Raw genomic sequence first — 20,674 nt, forward strand, 5'->3', positions numbered from 1 at the left:
GTTGGGGGGTGGGGGGGGGGGGGGGGGCAGGTAGAAGCACTGTGAGCACCAGCTGGGAAGTGGGAGCACTGAATGAAGCACTGCAGCCGCTTCTGGGAACACCGCAGCCACTTTCCTGTTGGCGCGATCGGCCATGGGAGAACCCCTCCCCCCAGTTGGTGAGACTGGCCGTGGGGGACCCCCACTCCATGGTCGCTGACAGGTTGCGGGTGGGACATGTGCCCCCCCTGACTAAGGTGGCACCAGTCGCCCATGGGCTGGAGCTATGCTATGTTCAAGCTTGCAGGTTGCTTGCTGTTAGGGGACTTCATTTATATTTCTTCGTTGCCATCTTTTCTCAGCTCCCTGTGTGCTTCTGTTGTTGGATGGGGTGTCAAACTCATGTGGCCCTGTGGGTTGGTGAGGGGCACAGAGCCAGTCTGCAGGCCAGATTGCACCTACAGAATACCCCACATGCCAAATCCAGTGCACAGGGCCATCCAGTGCAGTGTGCATCTTGGACTGGCCCACATGCTTTAGCAACACGCATGCTGGCTCCAGCCCTGTATACCAGATACAGCATGTGCTGGCCCCAACTGTGCAGATGGTACGAGGCTCATGGGGCCAGTCCAGGACAAATGCTACACACAGCACATGGGACAGTCTGGGGTGCACACTGCATGTGGAGCTCTACATGCTGGATCCAGCATATGGAGATAGTCTATGGGCTAATCTTGTTGTAGATCCAGCAAACAGGGCTGGTTTGGCATGGGCACTGCCTGCAGTGTGCACCCCAGCCTGGCCTGCAGGCTGCATGCAGTGTGCACCAGCTGAAGCCTCAGCATACCATGTGAAGTATGTGCAGGTCCCAGCCCATGCATGGGGCTGGTCTGGGCATATGGTGCCCACATGCTAGATCAAGCATGCATGCAGCATGTGTGCTGGCTCCAGCTCCCAACCCATATGCAACCTGTGGGGCTCTGTGTGCTACATCTGGCACACTGGTCTGCACTCCACAGCCAGCACACAGGCTAGACAATAGGGCTCCGTGGGCTGGATCCAATCTGAGGCCTATCCCTTTGACATCCCTATTGTAAGAGGATGGCAAGTGGGACAGAAAGACAAAGCTTAATTGGGTGGGGGGAAGAGAAGGGGGGGAAGCGGGTATAGGGATGCACAGGCAGGCACCACTCAGCAGATAGAAATCTCCCAAACTGGAAGGACAATGAAGACATTTTTGCACATGAATAGTGTGACAGTGGGCCATCTCAAGGCTGGCCATAACGTCTACCTGCCCACCTGTCTAGGGCAGTCCACCCACCTGACTCTCCTGCCACGCCTTTGATGTAACTAACAAGTTGTTTCTAGGCAGGAGCCTGCCCCTTTTATGCCCTAATACCATGAGCGTAATACACAGCTCCGACCTTCCCTTTACCGTGTCCCATGCCTCACAGGTGTTATCATGAATGACTCATGCCCCTGGCAGCTGGGGGGTGCATGGTGGTGGTTGGGGCACGGCGGTGGCAGCGGGAGTGCGGTGGTGGTAAGCAGGGGAGCTCCTGCAGACACCGCTGGCACTGGTGGCAGCAGGGGGATGGCGAACGCCAAGCAAGGGTTGGCAACCACCCGCAGCCGCCACCGGCAGCATTGGCGGTGGCCAGCAGGGATCGCAGACCGCCCATAGATGCCACCGGCAGTGTTGGTGGCAGGGTGGTCAGCAGCACCTTTTTGTAGGGGGTGCACCGCCACTCTCAGGGGGTGCACATGCACCTGCAGGCACCCCCTACACATTGCCCCTGGGTGTTATACTACTATTGCCACCTCTGTGTGCATCTCTGGCACTGGGCCCTCTGGCACCTCTGTGTCTGCCCCCCTCTGGCGCTGGGCTCTCTGGTCCCTGTAGCTGTGCCCCTCTGGTGCTGGGCTCTACACAATAGGGTGCCCTATGCGCTGGGCACTAATGAGGCTTCCTCCTCCCTTTATAGCCTCATCCCAAAACCACCGGTGCAAACAATAACACAAGCATAAGCCCCTGGGCTACAACACAATGATAACAAGGGAGACGGTGTTCTGCCCCTTTAAGAAGGCAAAATTTCCACCCTAGGATAGTGCGTCTCCTAGCCCCGGGTACCTTGTAGGCTCTTGGAGCCTTCGTCCTTCTAAGCAGGCAACCAAACATCTCTGGGTAGCTCTCTAATGCCAGGCTCCTTCCCTTGGCAGTCTCCAGAGTCACAGTGAACCCTGCTAGCTCCAGCCCTGAGCTTATATGTCCCCAGGACCCTGCCTCCTTCTGGTCATCTGACCATCTACGAGTGCTGACCAGTTACCCCTTTAGGATGTGGTTCAGGCAACCTGCAGCTGGGGAGCTCTGCTTAGCCTGCAGGACTCCCTGGCCAGGCTGCTTCAGCCCTTAAAGGACCAGGCACATCTTAGTGCCCTGCTACAAATAATCCTCCCCCAGAGAATGCATCTGAAGCATTGCTTCGGACTGATCACTGGAATAGAAAACTAACAGGCAGGCCAGTTTCTGAGTAGAGAGACCACATTTGTGACAACAGCCCCTCTGATTATTAGAGATCCTCTATAATAGTCTATCATTATACTAAATAATAGATTATAATATTATCATTGTGATAGATTGTATCTACTATATCTATAATCTAATAGAGATACTCTATTACAGATAACAGGCCCAAACATATCCTCTGGATATTTAGTCATGTGAGCAATCACCGAACCTGTTTATGAGGCTAAGGCCTGGCAGAAAGTGTGATGAACACCATGAGAGAGATTCTTCGAAGTGCTGGTGTGGGCTGTGGGCTCCCCCAGAAGCTGGGGTGTTTGAAGACATGGACCCTTTGCTTTTTATTTGCTGTCTGCTAGATCTTCACCCATGCAGCAGCACCATTTTGCATTCACTTCAGATGTGACCTATTGCGGGAGACATTCACAGCTCTCTTTAAGACTTTCTACTAGTTCATGTTGGCTTTTCTTTTGGTTTGGATAGCAGACATCTTCACCAGTCTGCAGCTGCTGTCTTTGTTGCCAGTCAGCGTGACTGCAGAGCCTTATACATGCTGAGCAGGTTGCTGTATAATAGGGGTGGGCAACACAGCCGATCTGGCTGGTGGCCAGACTCCATTTCCCAGCAGCCCCTGCCCACATTGCTGTGGCTAGTTTCCATGGAGATCCCAGTAACCAAGGTACTGTGATGAGGGGCCAGGGTTTCCATGGAGACCGGCCCCAGCAGCACTGGCAGGGTGCAAGGCTGGGCAGAGAGCTGCTCTGGGGCCGGGGCTGGGATCTTGCAATGGTGACAGTGTGGTCCGGAGCAGGGGCAGAGCTGTGATCTGCTGCCTGCACGTCCCTATCAAGGGTGTGTGGGCAGCAGATGACAGCTGTGCCCCAGCTCCGAACCACGCTGTCACTGCTGCAAGATCCCAGCCTTGGAGCAGCTCGCTGCCCAGCCATGTGCCTTGCCAGCACTGCTGGGGTTGGTCTCCAAGGAAACCCTGGCCTTGCACTGTCACAGCCCCACTACTGCTGGGGTCTCTGTGGAAATTGGCCACAGCAACACAGGCAAGGCCTGCTGGGACATGGAGTCCATTGTGGGCCAGACCTTGCCTGCCTCTGCTGTATAAGCACTGACAAAACAGACTGCTTCCACCAGTGTGAATATACGTGGCTCTGGATTAGCACAAGTGTTTTGCAACCTGTCATATAATCCTCTTTATATTTGAAAGGGCATCCCAAAATTTCCTAGGGTGGGCAGAAATGCTCACATGTGCAACATCTTAATTGCACCACAAAGGATGAACACACCCAGGCAGGCAGCCCACATACAAAACCATACCTGCTTTCCATACATGTGGTGAGCACATTGAACTCAGTGGGAATATTGTACAGAGCTCCAGGCTGGAACGATCCAGGACCTTTCGCCTGGCGGTGTTCCTTTAAAACCTGGATATCTCATTTTGCAAATGACCTCTTGTGACTCAGGTGCAGAAAGCAGTTGTAAGGCTAGGGGAACATTTTGCCCAAAGCTAAATGAGACTCTAGGGACCAGCTGATGTACAAAAGCTCTAGATGGAGAACACAATCAGCTGCATTCTTCCTAACGCACCAGTGAGCCATGTAAACAAATCTGCTGCAAAATTGTGTAATATCTAATTACCTTTTTTTCCCTTTATGATTACAGTGTGCAAAGCTCAAAGTACATGTTACAAGACAGCAGTATTGTTCCTGGCTAGATCCAATTGTTGATCAGCAAAGCGAGACTTTAATCTTGCAATTACCACTTTCTGATTAATGTTTCTTCAGCTCTCCATCTCTCATTTTGTAATGGGAGATTGCTGCAGAGCTGGGGCTGGGTTTCATTAAATTCCACTTCTGTGTAAACAGCAGCCTGTTTTACTGGGTCGGATGCAGGCGTTCAGTTTGGGCGTGGATTTTAAGCCTTAGAGGCATCTTGGTGGCAGTGGATGTAAGCAGAGAAAACAAGATGTTTTTTAGGGTTTGATCTTGCTAGCTGTGTGCTGGCCAGAACGAAGTCACTGCCCCAGTTGGAGACACAAGGACACGATCCCTACAGGAATCAGGACTCGTGGTAGAGGTGATATTTTTTATTAGACCAACTAAATTTGTGCCCCAAAAAATCTTTAATTGCAAGCTTTTGGGCACAAACACCCTTTTTCAGGCACAGGAGAAGCATATACAATATATAAACTGCATATAAAATGAACTGTTCCAAACAGGAGATTTTACCACGTCTTCAGCTCTCCTATGAAATATGAACTCTCATTTCTACCCAGGAGAACTTTTACAATCTTTTCTCTGATGCCCAAAGAAGGGTGTTTGTGCCTGAAAGCTTGCAAGTCAAGATTTTATTTTTTTTTTCAAAAATCTAGTTGGTCTAATAAAAGATATCACCTCTACTATGAGTTTTGATTCCTTTTGCCTCTAGACCAATACGGCTACAACCTGGATAACCGATCCCTACAGGAGCTCTTCTGTTGAATTTGGAAGGTGGGAATGGCGCTGCGCCTGGTAGGGAAGTAAAGCAACGATGCTGTTGTATGGTATGTGTTAGAGAGAGAACATCGCAGAGCCAGGTCTCTGCTTCCTACCAGGATATCAGAGACATGGGAAGTTCATTCAGCACCTGGGGCAGGTATACTGACCTGTATAGAGTGGGGAGGGGAGAAGGGAAGTCTTACCTGCCTGGGCTCTCTGCACAGGAAAGGCAGCTGCTACTGTAGCCAGTGCTTCTATTCTTCCACTCATCTCCTCCCCACCCCTGCAACCCAGATGAGCTGCTAAGGCAGACACATAAGGGAGAGGGAACTCTGCAATCTTGCCTATGCATCCTTGCTGATGCTAGATCTAAGCTAGCCACTGGTACTTGCTGCTATGCTGCATGCCAGTCGCTAGGGTTTAAATCCCAGCTCTGGAATCAGCCCCGACTCCAGTTTAAATCCTGGCTCCAGTCATGTCAACAGGTCAGTAGACTGCGTCACCACTCCAACCTCGGCCTGGCTGGGATTCCTTCACCTGGTGCTGTCTAGGACAGTCGTCCGAGGTTACTGTGATCTCTAAGTGGGTTATCACCTGGTCATATAGGAGACATCACTGTGATCCTGACCCACTGGCTAGGGACAGCAATTACACATAAACCGGTATAAGTGATCAGAAACTGGTTCAAATCTGTAACACAACAGAAGTTCAGCACGCATAAACTGTTTCAAAATGGCCGAAACCAGTTTAAGATAAACCTGGATGGATGTAGTGTCAGACTTAACTGGTTTAAGTTAAATTGGTCTATTGAACTTCTGTTCCAAATCCCCTCCAGTTAATGCAAAGTCCCCCAGTATCCCAGGATGCTTTGTACCTCCTCTGCAACCCCTCCCCTTAAAGGGTGGGCAGGTAAGCCTTGGCTCAACCTGTTTGCTCCAGCCAAGCAAGGTAGTGTGCTCTGGCGCCCCCCAGCTTCTGGCCTGGGCCCACTGCAAGCATGTGGCTGCATTTCTGGAATCAACAGTGAACGTCTGTTCACTTGCTTCTGGGTTCAATCTACGCAGCTTAGACTAACCTGCGAAGATTGAATTAATTCAGCCTCCGTTTTTTTGACTGTCTCTACTTGTCCACCATGGGTAGGGCAGGTTTGAGCGTCTGGTCTGAGCCTGTTGCCTCTCGGAGGGTTTTGTGCAGTGTTGTGCTGGAGGCTTGAGATGGAGCCCTGGGTCCTTAGTGAACCGGTTGGTGGTGTCTGCCTGGGCGGGGGGTGCATAGGTGGAGGGAAATGGCTCCACTCTGACTATACTGTAATCTCTCTCCATTTTCTGTATAGCTGTGTAGGTGTCCCTGAACAAAAGCATCCCCACTGAGGGACTGCTCAACCTGGTTTCCATGGCAGTCAAGAGGGTTACTGCTTGTTCCTGAGCTCCTGATTAAATCCTGATTTTGGTTGCACATGAATAGAGTCCATGCAAACAAGAGCAAAGTCTGGACTGGAACATGTGCTCCCAAAGACCGTGATAAACTCATGTGACGCCCATCCCCTTCCCTCCATGCCTGTAAGGACAGAAGGGGCCTGGACTGGGCACGAGGAAGAGTGATAGCTTTTGCATTGGGAACCTAACACTTGGTAGCTCTCTTCTCTTCCTCTCCTGTCTTCTACTTTTCAAAGCTTCCTGGTACCTTTTTAGAAGCAACTCAGCTGAAAGGAGAGAGCTGAGGAGACACTGGATGTTAGTCAGGGAGCTAATCGCTTTGTGGCTGAGGTCTTGCCTGAAAGACAATACTGCAGAGAAGATGCATCAGGAAGAAGATGGGACTTGAAATAGCTCATCTTGGGAGATGTCCAGAGGGTTTTGGCTGGGCTGGGAGAACCATTAGTACGGTGGTTCTCAGTCTTGTTAGACTTGTGGCACCCCACGGAAAATGCCAGTTCTTAGTTTTCACTTTTTTTTTTGACTACAGAAAAACAATAGAGCAGTTTTTCTGTTGCAAAGAACTCAGCAAGCCCACAGCTATGGATTCCTATTTGAAATCGCTGGGTTTATCTTGTGAATTATATTTGCAAACCTAACAGTGCATGGTACAGCACCCTTGAAAGGATCTCCAGGCACCCCAGGTGCTGCGGCACCCTGGTTGAGAATCACTGCATTAGGAGAACAGGCTCTGCCATGACTTGACCAAGAAGTGCTGAGGCTCACAGTCATTATTTATTGGTCTCTCCAACCCTAACCCTAACCCTAGCCCTAGGGTATCCACAGAACCGTATTCAAATCTCAGGGTATAGGAAAGTTTTAGGTAGGAAGGGGGAGCTTGGGGTGAAGCTGGGGATGGCTTGGGCTGGGGAGTCTATCTATCAGCTATGGGAGAGAGAGGAAGAAGGAGTGGACTGATGAGACTCATGTGGACAAAACAAGGCCCATTTTCCTTGGGGTTTAAACTGCTGCATCTCAATTTGACACCATTCTCATATCTGATCTCGTCTTTCCTACTGAATTTTCTTTACTCCACCAGTCCAAATCAATGGGGAGCTCTTCAGAGGAGCAAACTTAAAACAGTGATGGGATCAGATGGGATCAGCGGATCCTTTTTGCACATGCCTGGGGCTTGTGCAAAAAGGATCCGCCCATCCTTCTCTTTTGAATCATGTTAACAGGTCCACCCACCCTTCCTTACTGGCATGAAAAGCTGATTTCTTGTATAAAAGATCTCCTTTGTGTGGGACACTGAAGCATTTACTCTTGGCCTGGAAAATGCTGGTGTTCCCCTTGCCTAATACATTCTGTAGAGCAGTGGTTTTCAACCTGTGGTCCGCAGACCCCCGGGGGTTTGCAGGCTATGTCTAAGGGGGTCTACGGAAGCTGACTACAATCAGCCAGAAGTACATGAATACCCACACATACCAAAATTTTGTATGGCTCTGCAAATGAAGAAAAGTTGAAAAGCACTGCTCTAGAGGGTCTAAGAAGCACAGGGGAAACAGCCAGGGAGCTCTGATGTATACAGTGCTATGTTGATTTTTTTCCCCCCTGCTAGCTGAAGACCTACTTCATTGTACCTGCAGTGCATATTTGCAGAGGGCTAGCAGGTTTTGAAAGTGCCATGGCAATATATGACAGCCGAATTATTTTTTGGGGGGTGGAGGGGGCAGGAATCTGCAATGTGTGTGGTTCATTAGAAAATGTCCTCTGAACCCACTAGATGACCTGAATTTTGCAGTGCTGGGGACTCCTGATGGGACTGAATTGTCACCTAATCAGCTAGGGACAGAGCTCTGGGATTGCTGGCTCATCAGGCACAAGTGGCAATGGGACATGATTATAATGCTGCTCTGCTCCATTTGCTTAGCATTGTTTTTAAGAGAGGGGGGAGAGGAAGAAAAGCAGATGCTGCTTAGTGGTAGCAGCTCTACATGATTTCCCCTCCACCTCCACCTTCATTTGCAAATACCTGCTGCCATAATCCCCTCCACTCCCTCAACTCTGCCCCACAACCTGTAGTCCAGAAGTGGGGGAACCATGAAATAGTGAATGCATTAATCTCAGGGACAAAGACCTCCCTAGCAAGGTGCAGTGCAAGTGGAATATGGAGCCGCTGTAATTCAGTGCATGAAGTCTTCCTAAAGCCGGTATGACGCCTGGCTCGTTATTAAAAGCTCAATATGGAGATTCACGTCATTGTAACCATAGTAATCAGGCCCTTTGCTCTAGTCTAGGAGAACTGGGGAGCCCCTGCTGAAGTCTCAGACAAACGAAAGGATGTACTGTTGTGCACGGGGCAGGGTGAACCTGTGGAACTCACTGTCCCAGGATATTGTGGAGGACAATAGGTACTAGGGACCTTGTGTGTTTTACATAGAAAATATTAAATCAGGTGGGCTTTGCAAAAAGTAGCAGGCTCCACAATGTTGGTGGGTTTGCTGCAAAAAAATAAAATAAATAAAATTACCAACAAGCCGAGAAAAGGCTGGTGCACCCTACAGTCTTGGAGCACGGCGGGGAGGGCAGGGCTGCTCACAGCAGGAGGTGGGGAGCCTACGGGCAACTGCATCAGGGTCCGTGGAGCCCGGGTCTGGCTCACTGCCACCAGCAGGTGCATGCATCAGGGCGGCTGGCAGGGAAATGGCAAGGGCTGTAATTCACCTGCCACCAGCAACGGGCCGGGGCTCCGTGGACCCCGGTGCAGCCACTTGCAGGCTGCCTGCCACAGCTGGCCCAGGACCCAGGTGCAGCTGCTTGCAGCTTCCCTGCTTGGAGATGGCCCCAAATGGCAGCTTAATTACCCTGAGGAAGCCTCGGGGAAGCCAGTAATCCAAGTTGAATAATGCATGGATTAACGGCTTTCCCAAATTTAAGCAGGGTAATTAAGCCATGGTTTTGGGCCACCTGGCAATCTGCAGGGAGGGGCAGGACTGCCAGGGCCCCTCAGCCAATCAGATTCATGATGGGGTGTCCTGTCACCCTGTGAAAATTGCAGCCGATCACGCAATCTGCCCACAAAATTGGCCGGCTGCCTCCTCAAGTTTGGTACACCCCTAATGAGAGGGGCTACTGGTGGGCCAGGGAACCTGGAGGTGGGGCCCGCTGCAAGACCCAGGGCTATGAGGCCCTCTGGCCATGGTTGTTAGCCTGGCCACCACCATCCCCACTACTACTGGTTGCCCTGCCGCCACCAGGTCCGGATCCAGCCCCAGGGGCAGGAGGAATTTGACTCCCCTGCTCTAGAGTATTCTCTGCTTATCACTGCTGGAGCCAGGGTGCTGAGCTGGATCAGCGCTGCTCATCCTTTTTTGCCCCACATGTCAGATAGGGCCAGCCGTGACCTGGCCACGTGGGTCCACCACATGGATCCAGTGGCCCAGTGCTTGGGGACTTGGCAGTAGTGGAGGGGTGATGGTATGAATTGACCGTGCTCCCTCACCTCCAGATTTCCTCACCCATGGGGAGCCCCAGGGGCTGGATGCTATGGCTCCATGAGCTGCAATCCATGAGCAGGCTGGGGGTGGAGCACCCCTGAGCTAGATGGCTTTTCTGTTTGATGCAGCGTGGGTGGTTAGTGAGCATTGCCCAGAAGTTAGGGGACCCGGGGTGAGGAGTTCATCCCTACTCCAGCCCCTACTCCAGCCCCTTCATGGTAAGGGAAAGCCTGAATGGGCAAACAGAGGCTACAAAAGCCCCATGTCCTGCCGCAGAGGGATTTGGCTGGGGCAGGCACAGTGAAAGCAGCTGAGCCTGGCCTGTCAGGGGGTAGGAGCTCTCAGCACTGAAGAGACTGGGCAAGATAGCCTTAAAGCTTTCCTCCTCCTGAGCTGAAGCATAGCACAGTCTCACCCATTGGCTCTGCTACTGCCTTGCTGTGTGACCTTGGGCAAGTTGCATAGCTCCCTCCAGGCTTCTCGTTCCCCAGCTCTCAAACGAAGGTGCTAATGCCTATCTGGGGTATCAAGGTGAGGGGCAGAGCTGCTGAGCGTTAAGGTGGAAGGTGCTATAGAAGTGTCTTACTGTAGGCACATTATTAGCCCCAGCACCCAGCACAGGGCCTGGATAACTATATTTGGCATGGCAATGGGAGCACTTAATGAATTACGTGGTATGAGAGAGTAATTTAGGTTCTACGAGGCACTGTTAAGATGCCCCTTGATCCCTAGGCTCCTGTCTCTACCACCCTGGACAGGAACAGAAGTTAATCATACACGAAACAGGAGTCATGACCACTGCTGGCTGGTTTGCTTCAGACTCACTCTGGTGCATTAGTAGCTAGGGTGCACACGGGGATGTGCCTTTGGCGGCAGTGTTGGCAGTCTGCGGATACAGGGGCTAAAGCCAGAAGCCAGGAGCCCAATGCATTTTTGTCCCGGATCCTCTATGGGCCTGCAGAACAAGGATAAATACTTACTGGCAGAGACTCATGACCAGACTAGAGTCAGCTGTGCACTGCCTCGACAGCAGAGGAAGGGAATGAATTGGAGTAGGCTTGCGGTCCAAGCTGGGGTCTCTGCTGAGGATGGCTTAACGAGCCCTCTAATGGGTGAGGTGCAAAGTGCTGAGCTTGGTGGGACTAGAACTGCTCACAAGTGTCTGAGATCCTCTTCTCCCCACCCCTGATCCCTGTGCTGTGTGAAGCAAAGAAAACTCCTGCTGTTCCCTGTCTTCACGTGCCCACTGTGCCAAGAGCAAATGTAAGCTGATTGGTGATGCAGATAATGTTATCCTCTGAATAAAGAGGTGGCAGTAGACTTTACCCCCAGAGCTGGCACAGCCACGCAGGTCAGACAGCCATGCTTATGCACTGAGCTAGCCAGCACCCTGTCTAAAAACCGGGGGCCTCAGTGCCCCCTATTTCCCAGCTGCCCTGTTGGTTCATTACCCAGAGGCAGCAAAACCAAGTGGCCTCTTCTCAGCTCTCTGGCTAAAGTATGTGCAGGTCCCTGTCTCTTCTAGGGACAGGCATTCAAAAAGCCCGAGCCTGAATCGATTCAATCTTTGCATGTTAGCCTAACTTGCAGAGCTTGAACCGATTTGCAAGTGGATAGACGTTCACTTTTGAATCAAGAAACGCAGGCATATGCCTGCAGTGGCTCAGGCTAGAAGCCAGGGAGCGCTAGAGAAAGCCCTCCCTTTCCTTCCACATGGCTGCAAAGCATGCTGGGAAGCTGGGGGACTCTGATTTCACTTAAAATAGGAAGGTCTGGGACAGAAGTTCCATAAACTGGTTTTTCCCAGATCAGTTAAGTCTGATATTACATTCAACCAGGTTTATCTTCAACCAGTTTCGGCTATTTTGAAACTGGTTTATGTGCACTGAACTTACGTTCTGTTACAGGTTTAAACCAGTTCTGAACACTTAAACCAGTTTATGTGTAACTTCTGTCCCTAGCCCCGCTTGAGAGCTGTTACCTCACAGCTCAACCCAGAACTTTTGTGGTCTTGACACTAGCAGGACACTGCCAAGCTGTGCTTGCCTGGAGCCTGACTTGGTGAGCTGGGAGGGTACGTAGGCATGCTGTCCTGGGGAATAGACAGCATTTCCCCATGCAGACCAGGCAGAAGGTTTTTGTGTGGCAATACTTTCCCCTCCGGAGATGCCCATTGCAGAAATCGAATGTCGAAACATTCATGTGCAATATTTTCCGGTGCGTTTTTATTTTGATTTCTCTCTCAAATAAAAATGAATTATTTGGCTAAAACCATTAAAAAAACCCCAACAATTAAAATGTTTGGCTTAGTTCTGTGGGGAACCCACATGATTGTCCTCATTCTGCTTTGGGACAAAAGGAAGGTCAAGGCTGGACTTTTCCATGGAACGGACCATGCTGTGTTTTGGTCCCTATGGATGGGTCTGCAGTCGCCCAGCAGAAGTTGCCAGGATTTATTCTGTATATTCACCCGTTCTAAAACTGACACATCTGAACTGGTTTTTGGTAGAGTCTCGCTCCTGATTTGGATCCATGGAAAGTGTGCGTGCCGATCTGGTAGGAACACCTTCTCTTAGGTCTGCTAAACAGCTCACTCTGTTACGAATGTGCTGTCAATGCCCCAGCACAGTGCAGGGCCTCAGGGCACAAGGATTTCCATACCTCGACAGATGTTAACTTGTTCGCTCCCAGGGAGGAAGGTTGAGATTATCTTTGCTTTACAAACTGGGGAGCAGAGGGACCTGCCCTGTTCGGGTTTCACAGAGCTGTGCCCTGTGCAGGGCTTTTATGGGGGAGAAGGAACGATGCCCGTATATGCCACCTTTCCAATCTTCACTCCCTAGCTACCGGGTACTGGTGTGGATTGAAGCAGCCTCTGGGTTGCTCTAACTTGTGCTGGTGATGCCTAAGCAGCGTTTTTCAACCTGTGGGTCGCAAGCATATAGGAAGCTGGGGAGCTGGGGCCTGGGGGCAAGGAGCAATGGGTCGGGAGTGAGGGGCACCGGCAGGCCCAAGGGGCTGTTTTCTACTTAAACTATTTACTGGGCTGGGACTGGCCATTGATGTTTACAAATGGGTCCTGGTACAAAAAAGGTTGAGCACGCCTGAGTTAGACTAGACTCTGGCAGGCACTGAACATACCCACAAGCTATGGCTCTCTCAGCTCAGCACCTTCCCCCAGAGTTGGGGAGGGCAGATTAGCAGCAACTTGAGGCACCTTGGGTACTGCATTGCATCACATCACATTAGGAGCCCAAATCTGGCCTGGGGCATTGAGTTCAATAAAGTCACTCACAAACATAAGAACGTAGAACATAAGAAATGCCATTTACTGGATCCATCTAGCCCAGTCTCCAGTGTCACACAGGGGCAGAGAGGGGATGCTGAAAGGGAGAGCGACCTGGGTCTGACCAAGGTTTCTTCCCCTGTTCCTCTTTCGCTTGCATCCCCCAGCATTTAAGGTCTGGGAAGCTCTGATTTCAAACAAAGCTCAGCCTACACTTTGTCTGCAGGCCTGGATTTCCCATGGAGATCACTGCCTCCTGGCTCCTGGTATCCCCTGCCCAAACAGCAGTGTCCAAGCCCAGGTAACAAGTTGCATTGACCAGATTAAGATCCCAGGTGAAATGGCTTGGCTTGAAGGACCAGGGCAAAATCAGGAGCTCTTGGGCACTAGTGTAAATCAGCACAGTCGATCTCTTTTGTATCCACTGTTGACTTGGCCCCCAGATCTCCGGTCTCCCAGAGCCATGTTCACGCCATCGGGAAACACGGTGTCAATTAAACAGTACCCCTGTCTCATTTTCATTGCACCCTCATCTAACCTGCGAGGAGCGTTGCACTAGCAAGTTTGCCAGGCTCCTGAGCTCTCCACTGCTTCCTTTCCAGAGTTGTACTGTTTCCTTGGAAACTGCCTTTTTTTGTGTCTAACAAAAGAGCATTGCTGCTTGCTGATGGCACACACCAGGATCTTCTACAATGGTTGGCTGTGCTGCAGTTTTGTAGGTGCTTGCAACATGAACATCATGCATTGTGTGGGGTGGGTCCCATTTTTACAGCTAACCCTGAGCCTGGGTCTATTTTTGACCAGCAACAGGGAAAGCCTTAGTGTGAATGCAGATGAGTGTGATCGTGCAGTATGTGGCACTGCAAATGTGTTCGCAGCGCCACATATTGCACAGTCTGGTGTTCTCCATGCTGCAAGGGCAGGTTGCCCGAGCATGTGCTGTGCCAGGTTTTTCTTCCACAGGTTTTTTTGACCCCTGGATATCCAGCCAGCACCTGCTCCAGGAGCTAAACAGGTCTCACCCCACCCTGCTGGGTGGGGAAGCCCCACTGGGCACGGGACTCACTGGCAGCTGCATCCCCTGACTGGGAGAGCTCTGCTGGCTGCAACGGCAGCTGTCTTTTGGCCCCGTGCACATCAGGACCCCTCCTGATGTGCACGGGGTTAAGAGGCAGCTGCCATTGCAGCCGACAGTTCTCCTCACCCCATCCACATTGGGAACAGCCCCCCGTGCCCCTGCCAGCCTTGGGCTAGCACCTCAGGGGGTCTAGAGCTCCCCCTGACTCTTGTACCGGGCTGCTCTCATTGGGTGTGTCCACACATGGTGTGCATGTTTGGTTCCCCGGGGACAACTAGCAGCAATGCAACCTGTTCTGTTCCTGGCTCAAGCCGCTGCTAGCTGTCCACAGGGAACACACAGTGATGTGCAGCAAGTTACCCTAGGGTGGTAGGGGAGGCTCCAGCAGCCGTACCTGGGGTCCTGGGGGCCTCCTGGGGCTGCAGCAGTGGCAATTCTGCTGCTCAGAGCCTGCCTGGCAGCTGCAGCATGGCTCCAGGTGGCCCGGCTCTGCTTTTGAGTGGCCAGTGCTGTCCCTAGTTGTGCTGGTCCACTTTTTTTCTCCATGTGTTTTTTTGATCCCTGGATATCCGGGGGTCAAAAAACCCTCTCTGCACTGCTTCCTCGCAGTGCGGTGAACACCTGAATGTGCAGTATGTGGTGCCATAGAAGTGTCTGCGGAGCTAGTACTGCACAGTCACGCTCATCTGGACACGGCCATTGGGAGCAGATTTGCTCCCAACAGGGTGCGTGTGTAAACACGCTCCCAGGGAAGGCTTACTGCACAGTATTTTACTACACAGTATTTTACTGTGCAGTAAGCCTATATCACATTAAGAGAAGAGCACATGTAGTCCCTCCCACAGAAATTAGCTGCAAAAAGATGCTAAATCAGAAGCAAGAGCTTGACCCAGCACAGGTGCTCAGGCAGGGGAACTTCCCCAAAGTCCCTGTGCTTAGTTTGAGAGTTTTAATGAAATGAAGTGGAAACTCAAATGAGATGGAGCCACACAAGCAGGTCTCCGTAAATAGGGTGAATCTCTGTCCTTGCATTTGGTAGAGGATAAACACCAAAAAGGGAGGAGGGCCCATGCAGGCAAGGTGCTCCTAATGGCACCTGTGTGCTGGGTTATCCGGGCACTGAGCACAGATGAAGATTAGCATCACTTCTGTTCTTAAAACTGGAGTTCCCAATGTTCTGAATTTCTCTTCATTCGTGCGTGTGTACGTGCGTGTGTGTGTGCGTGTGTGCATGCACATGCACCTCTCACCTTTCATGATGGCTTCTTAAGATCGTGAATGTTTCAAGTCTGGTAAGGGCACAGTTTAGTAGGAAAAAACTCTCCTGGCCCCATGCCATTTGCTCCCTGTAAAAGTATTTTGCTCTTGCTCTACAGTGAGTGTAGCACGGGAAAGCACTGATAACGCTGGGGTGTGAGTTCTAATCCAGCTGTCAAATCTTTGGTGAAACCTTATTATCCTTTTTTTGCCTCCACTTCCCACCTCTGTAATAGCCCTTCTGGTTCTGCAAGGTGCCTACACATAGTGCTTTCCCCCTGCGGAGAAGCATCTTTTTCACACGTATTGAAAAAAAAAGTCTCTTACCTAGGAACAAGAAGCTGAAGATCCATTGAAGTACTGCAGCGGTTTGAAACCTTCTCTTCAAAGGAATAGAGAGAGGGGCAAATTGAATCTTCATTTTGGACTGATGAGGCAGCTTGACAGGCAGAGGGCAGTCCTGGAGTGAGAGTGGCAGAGGGCAAAGTCTTCCTCCTGCTTTTACCCAACTTCACAGCACAGTGGGTTGTGCAACACCCAAGGCATCTGGACAGCTGGGAGGTTAGTGAGCAAACCCCGCCTGCTCCAGGAAGGAGGGGAAGGGTGTTATCTGAGCTGTGTGGGTGGTTGTGATTTACAGTGACTTTGAGGCAGCCGGGTGGAAGTTGGAAGCAGGCTTCTCTGAGGATACGGCTCTGACCTTTCATTTGTGCATGTCTGGGAGCTCTTGGCAGCTCTTCTGCTTCTAGGAGATGTGTCTGGAGCCTGCACGCACACAATCCAGATGTGCCCACAGACCCTCTCGCTTTCTGCTTCATACAATACTCCTTGCACAACTAAGGAATATTTGTTTTTTTTCCCCCTTGCCTTACAGCAGGGGCAAGCACAGCCAGGGCCATTGTCAGTACTGTAAAGGTCTCTTGTGTTGGCAGACTGTATAGCAGAGAGACCCATGCCCAAGCCTCCTCCAGCTGTGCTGTTCTGCAGCCATTTAGGTCTTGTTTGAAAAGACAAGGCAAAGGCACTGAAGAAGGGCTGGACCATAGTCCAAGGGTGATGATGGCCTTTCAAGGGGAGAAGGGAAGGGCTTTGTGATGGAGTGATTTTGTGATATAAAGCGCGGTATAAAAAACCTTTGTTTTAAGTATCCTAAGTGCATTGCTTGTGTATGGGGGGATGAGTGTGAGTGTGGAAATAACCCAAGGAGTAATTTAAACAGCCCAAAGAGGACTCTAAAGTGAGCCAACTACAGTGTTGTAACAGGCAGCATCTTATGTGTGTTGGGTGTGGGGAGCTGACCCCATCCCTTACACCAGAGCACGCATGGGATGAAAGTGTGTGTGTGTGTGTGTGTGTGTGTGTGTGTGTGTGTGTGTGTGCAGACATGGCTCTTCGGGTAAATCTGATATGTGCGCATGCATGCATATGCGTGTGTGCACACATGCATGCATGAGTGCGTGCACATGTGTGCATGTGTGTGTGTGTTGGGGAAGCAGAGAGAGAGAGGGATCAATACATAAAGCTCCTAGGACCATGAGAGAATTTCTCACCACTTCTTATTAAAATGGTGGGCGGATCGAAGTGTTGTTGTAGCTGCGATGGTCCAGAAAACTGTCTGAGAGGCAAGGATTTTTTGGTGGTATCATTTATTTGACCAACTGTATAGTTGGGAGGACTGTTGGACAAGCTTTCAGGCATCAAGTGCCCTTCTTCAGGTGACAGAGAAACCTTTTCAAAAGAGACCTTGGACACATTGGGGTATAACTGTGACCAGAATACAAAAAAAATGCTTCTAGAAGAGAATAAATTAAGCAATAATTGAATCCCTTTAGTAAATCGCCCATTGTGCATGCAGGGCACAATTACTTCCTGTAACTCAGCAATTGAAAAAAAATGGCTATAGCCAAAGGACAAAAAAAACTCAGCAATAAGGAATCGGAATCAATACGTATAATGGCCTCTCCCCTTTCAGCTTCTTGATGAACGTGTAAGGTCGATAAAACAGGTACATCGTTGTAGGAGATACAATGCCCAACAGATTTTTTGTGAGAGATGCGGTTCTCCTAAATGGCCCGAAAGAACGCAGCAGCTGGAAATCTTGTTTAAACACCCTGGTTAAACCACCATCCCCAAAGTCACTTCTGTGCAGATACCTCTCTTGCTTTCAGACTATTTTTCTGTCTCGTTTGCCTGAAATGTTGTCGTGCCATTTCAGGAAGACAAATGAGGCTTTTAATTGTTTGGACCCTGTTGCCTGGATACAGACTGGTTCCTGGTGACAAGCCTATAGCCTATAGCCACTTCCAAAATGGAAAGGGGAGAGAGTATGAGTCAGAGCCAGTGCGTGCAGGGAGCTGGGAAAGGAAAGTTGATGCTTGTCTCGCACCGAAGCCCTGTGCTTCCCTGGATGTGGGACAGGCAGGCGGGTGCAGTAGGGGACAGAGTTGCCGGCTAGATCTGAACCTCTACTGGGTTTTCTCCTTTTGCATAGCGCCATGGAGGCTACAACGGCCCTGGCATTGCATCGCCCCTGCAGAGCTGTCACCAGTCGCAAGGTGGAGAGACCGGGAGACATGCTGAGACACCACTGCTAAAAGCCCAGTGCATCAGTTGGGTGACGCTGTCCACTGGAGAGCGGGGATTTCTCTGGCTTCCCGTTATTTCTAGGTGATGGCTCCATTTTGAGGTTTATGGTCGCAAAGGACCTTGTGGTATTTCCTCACTACGGCTTCCACTGATGCTGCTGCTCTGAGGCCAGGTGGTGATGGCCTATCTCAACTCTGCTTTTGGGGAAACTCTCCAGCTGCCCCAGAGGGGAATCTCCACTTGAATGTGCACAGGCGTGGGACCCAACCCACCCAAAGAGCTCTGTGGACAAGAGCCACACGGGCTAGAAAAGACCGCTGCTCCAGAGAGCTTCCAAGCTAAATGAAGGATACGTATCGTACCATGTTGTCCTACCCGAGTCCCATGTTTTTTTGTCCACAGGCCTATTTCAAGATATAATTTAGACCCTGTGATACCTCACCATGAGATTGCTCCTTTCCTCCTTGGAACTGGAGCTGACCCCTCACTTACTGGGGCAAAAAATGCTGAGCTGCATAGGGCTAGAAAAGTGTCTGGGTGGTCAGATAATAATGTATATGTATATGCATATGTATATGTATATATTTTTCCAACCTTTGATTCTACTTCTACCCATATTTCTGGGCTTGACTGTATATGCAGAAGGCTAATAAACTCAAGTCCTGGAGGACCAAGAAGAAAAGCAAATTCCTGAGTCGAGCATTAAGGAAAAAACCTTTCCATTGGCTCCTACCTGCTTACTGGTTTCAATCAGAGTTAGGGCCCTAAAAACCTTCAAGCATCCAGGCTGAAGGGACTTGCCCGGAGTTACTCAGGAAGTCTGTGCAAAGTAGGAAACCTCCTCCTGACCGTCTACCACTCACACTAATGGCAAACAAATGGATTTTCCATGCTTGAGAGTTGTCTTCTAAGCTCCCTGATGCTCCTGCTTTTGGATAGCAAAGACAGAGCTTGTTAGACAGAAAAAATAAGGAATAATAAACTGTACAAATGCACAGATTTCTACTCCAATTCAACATTCAGATGCCACAGGTCCTGTCATGGGTAAACGGCAGTAGTCTGAATAATAGGATCTCAAAAATCTTGGGGGAAAAATGATTCCCCTCTCCCCTTCTCCTGCCCCTGCTTGGCCAGCTCTACATCCATAACAAAAAATAATCAAGCAGATGAACATTGCACTATTGCTATTCCCTTATGGTGTGGCAGTGCCGAGCAACACTCAGTGTGCAGCTTCAAAGACAAAGACTTGGCAACAAAGGTAGTGACCGTTGGTAGGGTTGCCATAACCATCACTAGCCACTTTCTGAATTCAGAAATTAAGATCTTAATTTAAATCAGGGGCCGTAAGTGCTTTCGTACAGTGCTTAGCGGGGCGAAGAAAGTGGATATGCTAGACTATACAAGATTGCCCTTTGGACACATTTTGAAATTCCTCCATAATGCAGCTTGCAATATAGTGTAGATAGATTTTTTTTTCCTGGAACAGCTTGACTCAGCGCTTCGGTCCTTGGAACATGATCACTCTCAGCAGTAGCCAAATGGTTTATCGGGAGCCCTCAAAGTCCTTGGCTGGAGGAGATGCAGGGTCACGTGAGCTCTGCCGCTTCATGTGTGCGCAAGAACTGGGAGCTCCTTCTTGCCCCATTGCACCATCATGCCCCCAGCCGAAAGCCGGCTGCAGTTAGCGTGGTGGTTTGCACAGATGGATTGTTCTGCTGCTGAGGAATCTGCGTGGCATGGAGGTGAGGCCAGGACATGCACATTGCACTGGACTTTTTATCTTTTATTAGCTAGTACAAGATGCACTGTGCCACCCTGTCACACAAAACTACCGAGCCTTGCTGATGTGGTGCATTTCTGCCCCGTGGCCAAGAAAAGACCATTATGAGTTGCCAGAATAAGGACCTTGATGATCAAAATATGGCTTCTATTAATGTCATTAGCAGCCACGCTGTCCCCTTGGCATCATTTGAATCCTTTCCCCAGAGAGCCACTATCTGAGTGTGTCCAGAGCCACTAGCCCAGAATTATGGGACGCGTGATGCAATGTCACAATGATGTATTCAGATGAAATAATGATGTATTCAGATATCACAATGGTGTATTCAGATGTCACAATGATGTATTCAGGTTAAACCTACTGTCACAAGAACCCTCCTTAGGAATCAGGGCTAGGCTTCAAGTCAGATGCCTGCACACAGCCCAAAATATTAAACAGTCAAGGGCCAAAACATGACGTCGTAAGTGGAGGCATCACTGAGAGGTTGTGGCTGCTTGACAAGTGAGATTGTCAAGCAGGGTATAAGTGGCAATAGCATTTATCAGCTCCTAGAAAAATGTAAAATATAGCTGCCTCCTAACGGTCAAGGAATTACCGATAAATGACAAAAGTGCAGAGTAATTCCATGTGATTACCTGAGCTCTACAGGACGCAGAGTGATATTTCTACAGCGGTAGCCACAGGTCCTTGATTGTGGTGTTGCGCCGGGAGGAGGCTCCCATTACAACACTCCTGAAGGTGTCAGAATACATATGTTTCAATTGAGTGGGAGTTAATAAC

General features: G+C 50.2%; 1 protein-coding gene across 1 annotated transcript in view; it reads right to left on the bottom strand.

Moving 5' to 3' along the window:
* MOGAT2 (monoacylglycerol O-acyltransferase 2) overlaps positions 1 to 16,019 on the bottom strand; it is a 50,570-nt gene extending 34,551 nt beyond the window's left edge. Inside the window, 1 exon segment of the mRNA XM_006021965.2 lies at positions 15,856 to 16,019. Within this exon segment, the coding sequence (XP_006022027.1) occupies positions 15,856 to 15,949 (94 nt within the window). The 5' untranslated portion in view covers positions 15,950 to 16,019.
* Between the last annotated feature and the right edge of the window lie 4,655 nt (positions 16,020 to 20,674).

Source organism: Alligator sinensis, unplaced genomic scaffold, assembly GCF_000455745.1.
Source record: "Alligator sinensis unplaced genomic scaffold, ASM45574v1 scaffold1008_1, whole genome shotgun sequence".
Lineage (NCBI taxonomy): Eukaryota > Metazoa > Chordata > Crocodylia > Alligatoridae > Alligator > Alligator sinensis.